The sequence below is a fragment of the Piliocolobus tephrosceles genome, chromosome 5, assembly GCF_002776525.5.
Source record: "Piliocolobus tephrosceles isolate RC106 chromosome 5, ASM277652v3, whole genome shotgun sequence".
NCBI classification, from domain to species: domain Eukaryota; kingdom Metazoa; phylum Chordata; class Mammalia; order Primates; family Cercopithecidae; genus Piliocolobus; species Piliocolobus tephrosceles.
In genome coordinates, this window is record NC_045438.1 from 43,804,973 (window position 1) to 43,821,566 (window position 16,594).

General features: G+C 37.7%; 1 protein-coding gene across 9 annotated transcripts in view; it reads left to right on the forward strand.

The window, feature by feature from the left end:
- UTRN (utrophin) overlaps positions 1–16,594 on the forward strand; it is a 580,797-nt gene that overhangs the window by 490,644 nt on the left and 73,559 nt on the right. For all 9 annotated transcript variants that reach the window (XM_023183788.2, XM_023183779.3, XM_023183783.3 and 6 more), the window contains 2 exons: positions 11,154–11,215; positions 13,534–13,608. In XM_023183788.2, the coding sequence (XP_023039556.2) occupies positions 11,154–11,215; positions 13,534–13,608 (137 nt within the window). The remainder of the gene's footprint in view (positions 1–11,153; positions 11,216–13,533; positions 13,609–16,594) is intronic.

Below are 16,594 nucleotides of genomic sequence, written 5' to 3' on the forward strand. Positions count from 1 at the left end.
AATGTTTATGGCCAACAAAAAATAATATTCAGGTAGAAATATTCAATGTTTTCGATGTTTAAGTATATCATCTATGTAATCACTGTTAGAATATGGCCAGAAAGTTGAAAGAAGACTAGGAAGGACAAATTATTTTTATGTCATATTTTAATTTTATAGATCACTTAAAACCCACTTTGATGGCTTCCCACTGCATTTCTGTCTCTCTAGGTAATTTGTTATTAATATTTTGAAGTGCACTGCGGTGGCTCCATGACTCATGTGTTTGTAGAAAATGATAGAATATAAATCTGAACTGAAAGAGTCTATATAGTATAAATCCCTCTATTCATTAATATCTTAAGTTAAAACTAGTCTATATAATATAAATCCTTCTATTTATTAATATCTTAAGTTAAAACTAGTCTATATAGTATAAATCCCTCTATTTGTTAATATCCTAAGTTAATACTAACGTTCGAAAATTTTATTTGCCGCCTCTAAGGTAGACTTTCTGAAACCAATCTAGTGATTTCTTTTTTCCTGGTATAGTGCAATGAGAGCTCATTGTATTCAGGGTTTAAGAACATTTAAAATGGGGCCAGGTGCAGTGGCTCATGCTTATAATCCTAATGCTTGGGAGGCTGAGGCAGGTCGATTGCTTGTCCCCAGGAGTTCGAGACCAGCCTGAGCAACATGACAAAACCCTATCTCTACAAAAAATCAGCTGGGCATGGTAACATGCGCCTATAGTCCTAGCTACTCAGGAGGCTGAGGTGGGCGGATCACTTGAGCCTAGGAGGTCAAGACTGCAGTGAGCCTTGATCATACCACTGCACTACAGTATGGGTGACAGAGTGAAACTCTGTCTCCTTTAAAAAAAAAAAAAAAAAAAAAGCAGAGAAAAAGAAAATTTAAAATGGTTCTTGCTGCCTTCACAATATACAATAATCTGCCATAAAAGCCAGATCTCTCTCATTGTAAATTTTTGGTTATGTATTTTGTACAAGTTAACTAAAAGTTAACTTCCAGGGAGTATGAGGGATAAGAGGAATGAAAGCTTTGGGTTTGCTTGAACTTTCTTAATGCATCACATTGATCAGTAAAATTCACCACTTCTCAGTTTGCCACAGAAATAATAGTAACATATAATAATAATAAATAGTTGCTGTGGGAAATAATAATGATCATTGTAATAAATTACATTTTTGAACAGTCATTTGCCAGGTGCTGTGCTGAATCTTGTGCATAGATGATCACTTTTAATTCTCTCATTAGCCAAGTGAAGTAAAGGTACTATAATTACCCACATCTACGGATAAGGCTTAATGAATTATCAATAACTGCATTAAAAGTAGTTAATAAGCGCACTTACAGCTTGCTTGAGATTACATAGCCGGCAAGTAGAAGAGCTAGTGTTCAAACCCAGGGATTGTCTACAGCTCCTGAACTCCTGATCACTCTGCGGTGCTGTGTCCTGGCCTCAATATTAGTTGAGTCAGAGGATGGAAGTTTTTAGTCCCATGGAAACTTTGAATAGGATGAAGCATTATATTTAGGAAGGAGGATAGTAGTGGGGAAAGTATGAGCAAACATCTTTTCTTTCATACCGTAGACTGGTTACCACTTACTATGCACCTCCTATGTGCCAGCAACTGCGCCCAGCTGTCCAAGGACAAAGCCCATGCTTTTTCCAGTACTCCACCCTGCCCTTGTGTAGGCTTTTCCATAGGCAAATTTCTACAGGAGGATCTATTTTCTAGATGTTTAAAGCAGTTTCACACTGTGGTCTGGTAATGGAGAAAGGTACTTTTTCATAGATAGGAAGATGTCATTCCCACAGTCCTTGCCAGTTGGACATTGAGAGGAGCTCTGAGGTGGGGAAACACACTCTTTGGCCTTCCTCTATCTTTCTCCATTCACATGGTCCGAAGATTTCTGTCAGTGGGTAGATTTAAGTATCTGTGGGTAAGATGGCCAACAAAGCTGGCTTGTAAGGCCTAAGGGACTTGAAACACAGATGGTTCTCTATACATCTGGCCTGTTGGTAAGTCGCAGTATTTAACAGAATTTAGTAAGGTATAGTTAGGAAATAAGGTTTTCCTTTTTACTTATGACATGAGTTGTTGACTTTTCAGTAAGCATTTAGTTTTGCTACAGATGACTATTCTGTTCTTGTGACAAGGTGTCACCATCACAATTTAACAATTCTATAGCTCGGTTTTTCCCACTGGAGTCTGAAGTGCGCACGTTAATTCTTCATAGAACCCTAAATACAATGTACAATATCACACAACACACAGTTTTCATTATGAACATATTAGTAACCTCTGGTTATATATACCATGCATGTCACATTTTCTAAAACTGACATTCCTCAATATTGCAAAATATAACCAGCATAAACTTGTCTATATCTATAAAATTCGCAGTCTTACATTTCTTTCCCTTGTTCTAACTCCCTCTTTGAGAGGATCGAAATGAAGATCATCCTCAATTTATTACATCTCTCTTTTTACTTTTATTTTCTACTCTTGTGTCCATTATTGATAATCCTGCAAAGCTCTTTTAGACCCCCTCTCATTTCCCAAGGCCACCCTCTACCTGCCCTAATCCTTCAGTAACTGAAAGGAAATGAAGTTTGTAATAGTTGTAAAATCTTGGGGAGCGAGTAGTTGATCTTTATCGCAGTCATACAGTTCATTTGTGTAGATTATATAAACTTGTCTTGGCAGAACTACACATACCGTCTAGAGGAGAGAATTCATGCATATTTCTTTAGAAGAAGTGTGTACCAGCTTAGGTAATACAGGAGAAATAGTCCTTCCCTAAAGAAGGGCACAGAGGAGTATCAGCAAGGCAATCTCCAAATACTCAACCTAACGGGAAAATGAAAGCTAACAAAGTATGTATAACAGCAACTGCAAAGAATTAACATAAAGCATTTTATCATTAAAGGTTATACAACACTTATCCCAGAACAGAATAAACCCATAACAAAGGTATAATTAACAATGAAAAAATAAACATAGCTCTCTCCAAAAGGGTCCCTACAGCAGTCTTTATTTCTGCCTTCCCTCTTCCGTGAAGATGAGGGATGGTATCTTTTCGGTTCCAGTTTTTTAAGTGAAGAACTGTTGGGCCACACTTTGAATCTCTTTCCAGAAGTGGAGCTTGTGGTTTTGGTTTTAATGATAAAGAAGTAAATGAAATAGAAGCATAAGAAAAATGTACTGGAGAGTCTGTTATAATAGTCTGTGACTCTGTTTTTATTGAAAATAAATATTTAAAACTCACTAGGCCAACTCTGCTGATGGGGAGGTAAGAATAAAATTGATCTATGAAAGAATGTAAGTACCTTAGGATCACTAAAATCCTGGGCTTGGAGGGGCTTCAGATAAATGAGCATAAGCATACCTTGGCTAACTAAAAATCCAAACAGCAGAAAGCCTGCCCTGCAGCAGCCAGCAAACCATCACTGCGAAGAAATCTTATGTATTACTGTTGTCCTAGTTAATTGAGGTAATTTAGGTGAAACTGACATTGTCTTTGAGAGACATTAGGTAGTTCAGGACTTAAAATATCACCTTCACTGCCATTAATCTACATATTGTTGGGCCATGGAGTAGTATTTTGGCTTGGAATCTTCTAGATTACCCAACTCTATTGCATTATAATGGCACCATCAGCCTTACTGGGCAATTTGATTTTTGGGGTAAGGGATACAGTTAGTAGAGTTCTACCGTACAATCTAGGTAGGATCACTGTGGGGCCATTCAGAGAGGAAAAAAGATACCTATACTTTATAAAGATTAAATTTTTTAAACTGCCATTGCAATTAGCAAAAGTACAGAAGTAATAATGTTTAAAATGGTAAAATAAATAAAAATATGCTGTTTATAAAGTAAAATAATACAGTAAAAGATTCATATAACCATATAGAAAAAATTAGAAGTAATTAATCCCTACTTTTAAAAATACATAAAAGAAAGAGATAAAGTAGTAATTTATTTTAAAATAAAAAGCTAAAAGCTACAAATCCAGCTTTTAAAAGCAAACTGAAAGGATACAGTGATCCCCTCAACTGTTGTGGGAACATACTCCTGTTGTTAACACCTTCAGATGGGGGCATGCAAGGCTCCCCAGGGCCAGTGCAACAACCAGTGACCTACAGGAATTTGTCTGATGGTCTGAATCTCCCCAGTTTGAGAGTGAGGGAGATGAGGGTAGGGTTGGGTAGGAGGTGGGGTTCCCTATGAATTCTGGGCTCATGTAGAAATATTATCAAGCTAGAGGCTCCCCTGGGTTTACTGAGTATTTGCTTATTTATATTTCTAGACAATCTAGTACCCTCAAGACAATTATCACCTATCCCTCCCCTCGCACATAGGCACATCAGTTTTGATCATTAATTCTACTACTTTATTTAAAAACAAACACAAATAAACTTTGCCTTATTGTTCTGTAACAATGGTTCTATTAGTCATACATGCAATATTGACATCATGTATTTTGGGGTGTATGGTAGCCTATTTTTATATAGTCCTTTCCATATTTGTATCTTTAACTCTCCTCCTGAGTGTGAAATTATTTTAAGTGTTATTTGTTTAAGAGATAGGGTCTCACTCTGTTGCCCAGGCCAGAGTGCAGTGGTGCAACCATGGCTTATTGGAGTTTTGTACTCCTGGCCTCAAGTAATCCTCCTGCCTCAGCCTCCTGAGTAGCTGGGACTACAGGTACATGCCACCAGGCCCAGCTAATTGGATTTTTTTTTTAGAGATGGAGTCTTGCTGTGTTGCCCAGGCTGGTCTCAAACTCCTGACCTGAAACAGTCCTCCTGCCTTGGCCTCCCCAAATGCTGGGATTACAGGCATGAGACACTGTGCCCAGCCTAAATGCCTTTTATAGTCAAATCCTACAGAATTATTCATAATTTACAATATTGTCTTCCTGCCTCCTGTCTTCATTATCATGAGATACTAATGGCATTTTTTAAGGAAGACTCTAAACTTTTACAGTACCTGTTATCAACTGGGATCATATATCTTATTTGAATTTTGACAGAATGTTTTTTTTTTTTTTTTTCTTGAAATCCTGACCTCCACACTTCTTAACTTTTCTCTTAAGTTAATTTTTTGTTTCTAAAAGTATATGGATTTCCTGCCTTTAAAAGCTTAGAGGACTGTAGACAGTGTTTGTGAGTGGATGAGGAAGTTGAATATAACTTGAGGAATATGTAAGTTACTCCTACAGCTTTCTCATCCATTACCTCCATCCTCTCCCAGGGGCTTTTCCACACAGGCACACAAACCCACACCCAAACCCACACCCACACACAAGCACGTGCATAGAGTGAGAATCAATGTTACTGATGAGGGTACTCCACATTCTTCCTATATTCTAGTCTTGAGTGAAACAAGGACTGAAAAGATTATCAATTCCAAAGTAAGTATACCACCCCTCAGATCTTTAAGAAGGTGTTACTCAAATAAATGATGTCATATCAGATTGCCAACATTTGTTTTCACTCTTCGTACTTTAGGCAGCTGAATGCAAAATTGATTAGTTGGGAGCTCGTGCCTGATTGCTGTATATATCTAACTTCTATAAGTGTACTTAAAGTAGATGTTAACAGAACCTGTATTTTGCTTGTGTCAACTTCCTTTTCTGGAGACTTCTGGTTTTCTCATAGCACCTCCCACCTTCTAATACACTATATAACTTGTTTACAGTGTTTCTCGTCTCTTATTTTTCCCCATCGTGAGGCATGGCCACTCCACTTGGCACCATGGAGTTCATAGCTAATATTTGTAGGACCAGTTTGAGTGCAGGAGAAAAGATGGAAGCCAAATAGAAGTGGCTTGAGTGGTGAATGGGACACGAGGAAGTAGATATGGTACACTACTCATTGGTGAATTTTGTCTGTGAAGGAGAGAAAAAAGGTGATAACTAGCAGAAAATGTAGATTTGAGGTAGATGTGTGTGTGTGTGTGTGTGTGTGTGTGTTTGTGTGTTTAAGAATGGCACGTTGTAAACATTTATATTCTACAAAGGATAGTCTTCTTGAAAGAGGGGTTGACAGTGCAGCATAAGAAATGTTTAAGAAATCGTTGGGAAGAATTGGTGTTTAATAAGAAGAGGGACAATTTCTCAGTTAAAGGGGAAAGAGTATGACAAACTGGCAGATGGAGGGAGGTTTCCTGAGTTGGTGGAGAGAGAAAGGAGTCCTCATCTAGTGGTATTTAGGTTTTCAATGAAGCGTGAGATAAAGTGAAATGATACTAAGGCAGAGAAAGAAACCAGTATGGGAAGAGAGATAGCAGTAGTGAATTTCTGTTTTGGAGTTTGGGAAAGCAAGTTTATTAGGGAGTGTAGTGCAGTTGCCAGGAGTTGGGCATTTGAGGTTTGAAATCACATATTTAAAGTAAAACGAGTCTTTCTGTTGAGTGATTTTCTCTAGTTGTTTTTATCCACAGCTGCTCAGGTCCAGAGTAGGCAAGTAATTGAGCTGATCCAGGCTTGGCAAGGGGTGAGAGAGAAGCAAGGGAGATGAGGTTATTTGTAATGATTCTAATTATAGACCATTTACTCAAATTTGGACAGATTCATCAAGAAATATTTTAAAACCTTAATTATGCAAATATACTTCCATATCAAGAGTCTAGGCTTAAAATGAGATTATCTCTTTAAATCCTGTTTCTATTACTATAGAACCTCAGGCAAGTTATCTAAGCACTCTCTGCCCTAGTTTTTTTCATCTGTGAGATGGAGACAGTATTGTCACCCAAATCATAGAACTGTAATCCAAATTGAATTTACACATAGAAAAAGTTTATCCAAAAAAGTTTACTTGGTACAAACTGAGCACTCCAATTGCATGTTATTACTGTGATTAATATAATACATCCTGACCTAGTAAGTTATATTTTACTATGCACAGCAAAGAAGAAATACTTTTCTTTCTGTGATTGTCTTATTTCAGGGCAATATACATAATTCTTGTCCCCACATTTGTATTTTTACTTAACTCATCTTTAGTTATGTTATGTTATATGCCTTTATAATTATAATTGGAATGGAATGATATATAGCAGACCTCACAAAATCCAGTTATAAGCATAAAATTGGATAGCTAGTAACAATTAAGTATATTTGGTAAGTGTCAGTTTTTGGACAGCAAGATGCCTTCTGATCATCCTTTAAGATTTCATGGAAAAGTATCAGACCACTCTAATGAGGACAAATGGGTTTAAGAAGTATCTTCCCCAGAGCAGTCCTTTGCCCAGAAATCAGTATTTTATCAGTCTAACAAAAGTGCATGTCCTTTGCTGTTGGTTCATTGTGTTACATATTAGGCAGTATTGCAGCACAACTTTTTTTGTTTTATTTGTTGGTGCTACAATCTTATATTATTTGTATTTTACTTTCTGTGACTTATCACTACACATTGTTACGAATAATAATAGGTGGAGGGATATACTACTTCTTAACCTTATTGGCTTAATATTTTGATAAAGTCCATAAAATACAGAGATTATATGTTATCCCAGCTGGGGCACTTCAGAGTAAGGGGGCACTTTTAATAGTTATACCAGGATGCTGATGTATAATTCCTGTATACAATCTAGTATAAAGCAGGATTTATGCTGCTTGAAGGATAGTTTTCAAAATAGGCAAAAAAATCTTAACTCTTTTATGAATACAAAAAGAGCATGTTTCATTTAACTCATAATAAGAGAACCAGTAAGAAGTTATAATAGGTTCCAAAGAGAATACAAAGTGTCACCTATCTATAGTCAGATTAGGGATGCTAAAATGAGTTTACCTCTGGACGCAAAGCTGACAAACTGGTCAATATCCACAGGACAATAATCAATTGCATTCCCCTGGGCACAATTTGCATTTATATGGACAGAAATCATTTGCGTTACTATCTGTTTTCTTCAGTTTGCAGAGTTTAAAATAGCTCAAAGAGAATTTAAGCTTTACAGGATACCCACTGATTTTTTGCCCACAGCAAAGACCTTCACAATTTTTCCCTACACAGGCAAAACTGGATGGCTGGTCAGCCTAGTTCCATGTCACATGTTCTCACTATTGTTTGCTCCATGTGATTTTGTACTTAACTGTTAACTGCTACTTTTTTAAGTAGCAGTTATTTTATTATTATTAAAAATAATAAAATTATTTTTTATTTTTTTTAATTTTATTCTTGGATAGATTCCCATGGCTGTTGCCTTTTAAAAAGAGGATTTTTAGTAATAAAATCATAATTTTATTTTAGAGCTTATCAAGCTGCACAATATGAAGTCCCACTCCTTGTTCATATTTGAGATTAATTAGAACCCAAGCTGTTGTTATTTTGGGGTAAAATGCTACTTTTATTCTGTTTTGGTTGCCTACTCGGGGGGAACTTCAGGCATTTTGGCAAGAGGAGCTGAGCTATCTGCAGCTGTTCAAATACTTTAAGCCTTTGGGTTCATTGTGGATTTTGCTTTAACCCTCTCCTCTGACTTAAAACAAAACAAAACAAAACAAAACAAAACAAAACAAAACCAGCAGCCAACTGCATCTCCTGTTTTTTTTTTTTTTTTTTATTTCTGTTGTTTGGTAAGTGGCAGTGATACTTTTGTAACCAGAGGCTGTATTTATTTTCTGTGTTGGCAGTTCTGCCTAATGAATCAACTGGTATTGAATTCACAAAGGGAGATGCCCGTTCCCTCCCTCCATCTGTTTGCCAAATGTGTGTGTTCCCCTCGGCTCTCAATAGTGGTTTCACTAAAAAGAGCCATTAGCAAGTGGTGTTCACCTTGAATTCTCAGTTCTCAGCCTGACTGAGAAATAGTGGTATTTTCCTCTTGTGATTATGTAGAGGCTGTGTGAGATGAAGACCCACACCTGTAATTCCAGAGAAAGCATATTTGTTGTTTAAGTATAACGTCTGGCTCTACGTGACCGATGGCTTTAGTTTGGTTCTTGAGCCTTGGTTTGCTCCATGATGGGATGTCTGCCTCTGGACAATACTGTTGTCATGGAGATTGAAATTCCCTGAAAGAGAAGACAAGAGATCAATGAATCCTAGTAGGTTCTCTCAGACTGGGAGCCCATGATACCTTACTGGAATTGCATTACCTCCTCAGCAAATCCTTCCATACTTGTTGGTGATAGTTAGGAAATTTTTCTGAGACTCTGCATTTCTGTAAAGCTCTGAGCCTAATGATGAATACCAAGAGTTTAGGTCAAACAACTTCAGTACCCACTCCATGGGCTTTGGAGCAATTTGTATAGTATCACTACCATCAAACCAAAGGGTGGAATGGTTTTGTTGGTGTTCGGTAGTGGACCATGAAGTAGAAGTATTTGTCTCTGCATTGAAGTCAAGAATCTGGGTAGAGGTGCCAGACAACTTTCCAGCTCTTTCTAAGACAGATCTTCACATTGTAGTTATATTATTTTGTTTGAAATCTTGGAATTTCCAGGATACATACCCAATTGCTAATATTTCCAGGATACATACTGAATTGCAAATACACACTTTAAATATTTTTCAAAGGTAAGTATGAGTTATTTGGGGTTTTTGTTGCCTGTGTGTATATAACAATGATGATGTTCTTTTCCCAGTGACATGCCCCAGTTTTTGATCTATTACATAGGCTTAAAAACTAATTTCTCTTGAATTTGATTTTATGAATGTTGTAATATCACTCTCTTAGGTACTATGCTGGTTCATTTAACTTACTAAATAGTTTTATAAGAACTAGGTGTCATTTAAGAAGTCTTTGGAGCACTATTATGTTATTAATCTACCCTGACCTAGATAAGGAGCAGTTAACTCTTTTTAAATGTAAGGCCACTGACCCACCAAAGTCATGAACTGTTTACCTAAGAAACTTAATTGAAGCATTCCATTTATGTTTTAATCTCAGTTTATTACCCCAAAACTTCCATCTAACGTATGAATTAGTTTGGAAATTTATAGAAACAGAGAACGTATACAACTTGCTTTTAAAGTGAAGAACATGAGGAAAACAGTTTAATACATATAGAAAATAATAATACTGGTTAATAGGAGGAAGCTGAGAAGAGGAACACAGAGTCAAAGTGGCAAGAGACACTTGCCTGAGGGGAGCGGGGAATCCAGATACACATGAAGAGAAGAAAGGGTAGATTTGCGCAGAGGACGGTTCGACTCAAGATAGAAGAGGAGGGAGGCTCCGTAGATTGTGGGATGATGTCATTCAGAGTTAAACTTGTTTCTGCAGTCTTTGGAAATATGACGAGAATTCTAAAGGGTAGTGACTCTCACAGCACTACTTCTGCTGTTGGAGGATTTGTTCTGAATGATATCTACATCTGCTTAACAGATATGGGTGTATTCTGGAGCCTGCATTGATCTGGCCACATCAAGTCAAGGCCCAAGGGTTCGTGACAGTCACATTTTATATCTAGGTTTTAATTTTTAGTTTCAATTCTGCTTGAAATAGGCAAAGCAAAAAATTTCGTTTGTCTTTTCACAATGTAGTTGCTCAAATGAAATTTATTATTAAAAAAATTGTATAAAAAACTTTTGTATAGAGAGATGAGGTCTCGCTATGTTGCCCAGCTGGTGTGAAACTCCTGGGCTCCCATCTCAGGCTCCCAAAGTGTTGGGATTATAGATGTGAGGCACCACACCTAGCTAAAATTTATTATTAATATATATATATATTTTGAGATAGTGTCTCACTCTGTCACCCAGGCTAGAGTGCAGTGAAACGATCTCGGCTCACTGCAACCTCCACCTCCCAGGTTCAAGTGATTCTCATGCCTCGCCCTCCTGAGTAGCTGGGACTACAGGCAACCGCCACCGTACCTGGCTAATTTCTGTATTTTTAGTAGAGACAAAGTTTCATCAAGTTGGCCAGGCTTGTCTCAAACTCCTGACCTCAAGTGAGCCACCTGCCTTGGCCTCTCAAACTACTGGGATTGCAGGAAGAGCCACTGTCCCTGGCCGATGTTTCAAATATTAAGTAATAATTGGGCACTGGGTTTCTGAATGGTTCATAATGAGGGTAATTTTGCATGTATTTTAAAAAATTTGAAAAAAATAATTTCCACTTGGGTATTTCCTTTTTGGCCTATATGATGTTTTTTGATCTTTTGTTTATTTTTAAAATTTTACCTTTTTTCTCCAGCCATCAAACACAGACCACCTGTTGGGACCATCCTAGAATGACTGAACTCTTTCAATCCCTTGGTAAGTGTTATTAATAGTAATTAATTAACCTAAACAACTGAGAACTGTGTATTCTTTTTCTTTTTTCTTTTTTTTTTTTTTTTTTTTTGAGACAGAGCCTCACTCTGTTGCCCAGGCTGGAGTGCAGTGGTGTGATCTCGGCTCACTGCAACCTCTGCCTCCCGGATTCAAGCAATTCTCGTTTCTCAGCCTCCTGAGTAGCTGGGACCAGAGGCGCCTGCTGCCACTCCTGGCTAATTTTTTGTATTTTAATAGAGACACGGTTTTACCATGTTGCCCAGGCTGGTCTCAAACTCCTCAGTTCAGGCAGTCCACCCGCCTCGGCCTCCCAAAGTGCTAGGATTACAGGCCTGAACCACTATGCCCGGCCGAGAACTGTATATTCTTAAATAGGAGCTAATCACCAGCTTTTCTTACATGGCATGTTAATGTTAAAAGAATCATGTCATTGACATTTAAAAGCAGTTAAACTTCTAAGGGCAATGCAATAAACAGGTATTGCCTTTCTTAGGAGAATTGTGTGGTTTGAAAACATGTGAGCCAAAAGGACTTGATTTACAGGGAGGAATGTAATTGTAGGTTTTACCTCCTTCGTATTGAGTCATCTTAACCTTCAGCTTTGCATGCAAAAATATATATATAAATATACAGTTACAATATAGCCAACTTCAATTCACTGCCTTAAATTTGCTTTTGGCTCCCTTTTTATTTAGTACATGTCATCAACTTAGCTCACCTATTTTAAATTTGTCTAAATTGTTAAAAGCTAAATTCATTTTTATACAAAAATGCAAGAAAACACAGATGAGAATTCTGATTTTGTTTTAATTTCTAGGGCAATGTGGCTTTCAACTTATTGTTTAACCTACTTCCTCTGTTTGGTTCAGTGGTTTTTTTTAAAGTTTTCTCTTTGGGTAGCTAAGGAGATGCTGGAGAGAAGAGCAGCACCCAAAGCCTCCCTCTCCTGTTTCAATAAAAGGGATGCCCCCTTTTTAATCTCTTCAAATGTTGGGCTTCTGTGTGAGTTTTTATTTTGGTGGGTGAAGGGGCCTGCAAAAGTTGGACAAACAAAAGACATATTACTGGTTTGCTTAGCTTGTAAAACAAGGGGCAAATTTTGATGATATCTGAGTTTTCTTTTAACTCTACTGATCTCTGATACTCTGTCTTTAGGGGACGAAGAAACAAATTGCAATATCTGTTGTTTCCAAAGAGTTGAGTATTGATTATAGGATCATTTTAATGAGATCTGCAAAAGGACAGAAAAACCAAATCAATCAGGGTGGGAGGAACATATAATTAAGATGAGTTTCATGGATAGTGAGCTGGACAATGTGGCTAGAAGAAAATGAAGTGTCCTTGGGAGAGATGCTCCTGGAGGAAAATCTCCTTTATTGGGAACAAAAGGAAGGGCCCTCTGCCTACTGTGCAGTGCATTTAATAAGCTGTGCTTTCTCTTCATTAACTTCCTCTTTTTCCTACCAACGGACTGAAAAGGGTGGTACCTTTTCTCACCCATCATAAGGGTCATAGTGACACTCCTATGACAAAAGACAGGTCAACCAGAAAAGCACAAGAAATTTACTTAATCAAAGTTTTACCTGACATGAGAGCCTTCAGAAGACTCAAAAACAACAGGGAAAAGTATCTATTTTTACACTTAGATTGAGTGAGGAATGGATGACTGCATGGAATTGTGATTGGATGAAAGGGTATAATTTAATGATAATAGACTGAGAAGGGAATTCCAGCAAGGCCTATCTGTTCAGATTCTTCTTGGCTTCTCCCTGCCGCATATTCCTCTAGGGACAGGATATCTGTCGCAGGAGAATCTTCAGGAGAGAAGGGCGAAGGTCACAGTGAACTTGCTAGATTTTATGGCTTGCTTTGGGCAAGAGGAGTTCTAGTTTTTATGACCCACCTTGGGGAAGAGGAATTCTGATTTCTGTTGATCACTTTGGAAGAAGAAAGAGCGGCAGGAGACAAGAGACCCAGAGGTCAGAGAGACCTTACTTCTGAGGCCTTTCACTCTCCTTCATTTCAAAGTACTCAACCCACCATGTTCTGAGCCCTGACACCTGTTTGAAAATACTTTCTTAGAATTTTCTGTGTAGCACTGCTTTGAGATGTATCCCAACATGGTGCTAATGATCATTTAATTTTTTTCTTGGATACTTATTGGGGAATTTGGGAGAAGACTTTTTATTTCAGGCAGACATAATATTTTTTCATCATCCAAAGTAACCAAATACATTCTTGGCATTCAATATATATTCAATAATAAGCCTATCTTTGAATTGTTCCTTTTTCTATTTCAGCTGACCTGAATAACATACGTTTTTCTGCCTACCGTACAGCAATCAAAATCCGAAGACTACAAAAAGCACTATGTTGTGAGTTATTCTACCAAAGTTAATCAATCTGTTACTTGAATTGACTTTAAAAAAAAAAAAAAACGAGAGAGAGAGAAAGATAAATGAAGAGGATGGAGTGTTTGCCGAGTTAATCTGGTTTTCAGTGTGCCTCACTCAGGGAATTGGTTTTGTTTCTATAAATGTTTTATTACTTGCCCCATCAGTATGCAGTACTAAACACATGCCATTCTTACTTGGAGAACAAAATTAACCAAAACACAGCAGTAATGTAAAAAGCTTTTTCAAAAATTGTGCTGCCACCCAGTTTAAGAGGATTAAATCAAAGAAAGTATTAAGTCATGTGTTTTCAGTACCTTTTGCCCATTTGGAAGTGTAGAGTTCCAGTTTGTCTCAATTTGTATGCGACAAATGTATATAAAGAAACACTAAAAAATCACATTCCTGATCTAAATTTGAACTGGCACCATAACAAGTTAGATAAAAGGCTCTGTTTTCTTTTAAATATATCTTGAGACATTTAGTATTATCAATGCATTTTTCCTGTGGAGGATGTGTTCAGAGTGGAATTCTGTGACAGTCCTTTCATCAAAAGGATATTTCCCCCCCAAAATAACCTAAAATTAAGTAGCAGTGTGAATACTTAGCATATAGATTTATGCTATCTGGATTCTATTTGTGGTTGTAGTTCTAATGATTGAGTCTACCCTAGACCTTGTCAGATAGTTGATATGGAAAGTGATATTTACCTATTCTTTTAAGATAGGGTAAATTGAAAAGATCCAAGTATTCTTGTTTGCTACCTTTTGTTAACTGTTAATATATGTCTAGGCAGTTCAGTGATGCTTTGAAAATTATGCTTTGAAAAATGATATGTTAGGGTTGAAAAATCTGCTCCTTGAAAGTCAACAGAAATTAGCAATAAATTTTAAGCTGGCTACATGAAGAGAGTTGAGGAAAGAGAGGTATAATGTCATTCAGAGAAAACAGCAATGCAAAGCTTGAAAATAAGAAAAGCTTAAGCTATATATGGAAGAGAGGTCTACAGGGCTGAAAGACACCTCCAGATAAGGCAATGTAGGGAAGAATGAGATGACCTTGACTCTTGCATAATCCACAGAACCTCAAAGATAATTAGCAGGTTGTAGTAGTTGCAGCAAGTGTTGCAGAATTACCAGGACAAATAAAAGAAAGCCACCACCCTCTAGCTACTGATCAGTATGTTGAGCGAAAAGAGAATAGGAAGTAAATTATGAACACACAAAAGGGATGTTTGGTCTGCACAGGAGTCTGTGGTGACAGCAGTTTTGAAAGAGTCTCAGCTGCACCTCCAGGATCCAGCTGATGGGTCTGGAAGTTCTTCTCAGGCCTGATGAGCTGTAAAATGAGGACAGATGACTCAGCCACAAAATTTCCATTGACAGAAGACTGCTTTGGGTCGTTATGAACATGGTCCCAGTTTTCAACAACACTTCTGGGTGGATAAACATATTAACACATTTGGTGTTTTCTTCTCTTGGTTCTTTGGATTCCTAAAGAAAAAACCCCCCTTCTCAGGTCTTCCCCTCAAACCTGAGATGAACAGAAGGGACCCCTCCAACTTCTAAACTAAATTGGTAGTGACAAACAACTAAATGACAGAAAAGAGCTAGCTTGTATTGGATTTCAAGTATATGAGGTGCTTTATTCAGAGCCAACTGGCCTTCACTTTTCCCACTGCCTTCTCCCACTGCCCTCCAGCCAAGGCCTGTGGGCCACTCCTGGAGCTCACCAGTTTATTATTAATCTGCTTCTTCCTCTCCCTTCCTTTCCATTTACTAGAAATACCCTGACCCTTTCTCTGCAATGGCCTGTAACCCTTTATTCCTCCCAAATACTGTTAAAGATTTACCTCTTTTGGAAACATTTACAAGCTAATCCTACCTGTCTCCACGGTTTTCCCAGTAGTTTATGATTGCCTGTAATAGCAGGTTCTCTCACCTTAGTGGCAAGTGCTTGCCTTTGTGTGCTCGAATAATGTTAGTTGGATTGCCCTGTCTCCACTGTGAACTACTTTCGGTCATGGCTGTCTCTCATTATGTGCAAATCCCCACCCAGCATAAGGCAGAGGGCAGTGTGATTCTTCATTCATCTGTTGGGCTCCAAGATTGTGCAGGAAATAAAACATTATAAAGGGACTTGATTCTCACAATCAAAGAACTCATATTTGGAGAACGTTGCACAGGGACCCAATGCCCTGCTTACAAAAGATTCCTGGTGCCCTCAGAACAAAAAGGTCTTTGCCTGGCTCACCTCTTTGTCCACCTCCTTCCCTCTGCTCCACCGGGGTATCACCATTTCATCATGCACTTAGTGATAGAAATGGCAAACTCTGTATTCCATTCCTCCTGCCTAAAAAGTGCTTGTCCTAGCTCTTTGTATAGGTTGGTGCAAAAATAATTGCAGTTTTTGCCATTAAAAGTAAGTTAGGATATTTCATTGAAAGTAATGGCAAAAACCTCAATTACTTTTGAACCAGCTTAATACTTCTGTTCTTCCCTTGGCTGGTGCACTCATTCCTATAGTTCTCAATGTTGTGGATCACCTCTCTTTTAATGAGGTTTTCTATGGCTCCTCATAGAACTGTTCTTTTCCTTAGATGACACTTCTGGTGCTTGGTTTAGACACTAAGGCAAAGTGTCAGTCATAATTTTTAATATTCTGTTTATTAGTTATTGTTTGCTTCTCCATCATGGGAGGGATAAGTCTGTGTTCTTCTCTACTTAGGATCTCAGACAATTTCTGGCACAGAGCAGGGGTTGCTTAGGACACACTGAGTGAATGATTTGAGTTTGAAGGTTATAGAGCAGTACGCCAGAAGACGTGTCCAAGGAGATTTATAGCAGCACTTTTTAATAGTAAACTAATTCAGTTTTGGCATATTTATAAATATAGTACAGCAACAAAAATCAATGAGCTAGTAATCAACATCAACATGATTTAATCTTAGAACTATAAAATTAAATGA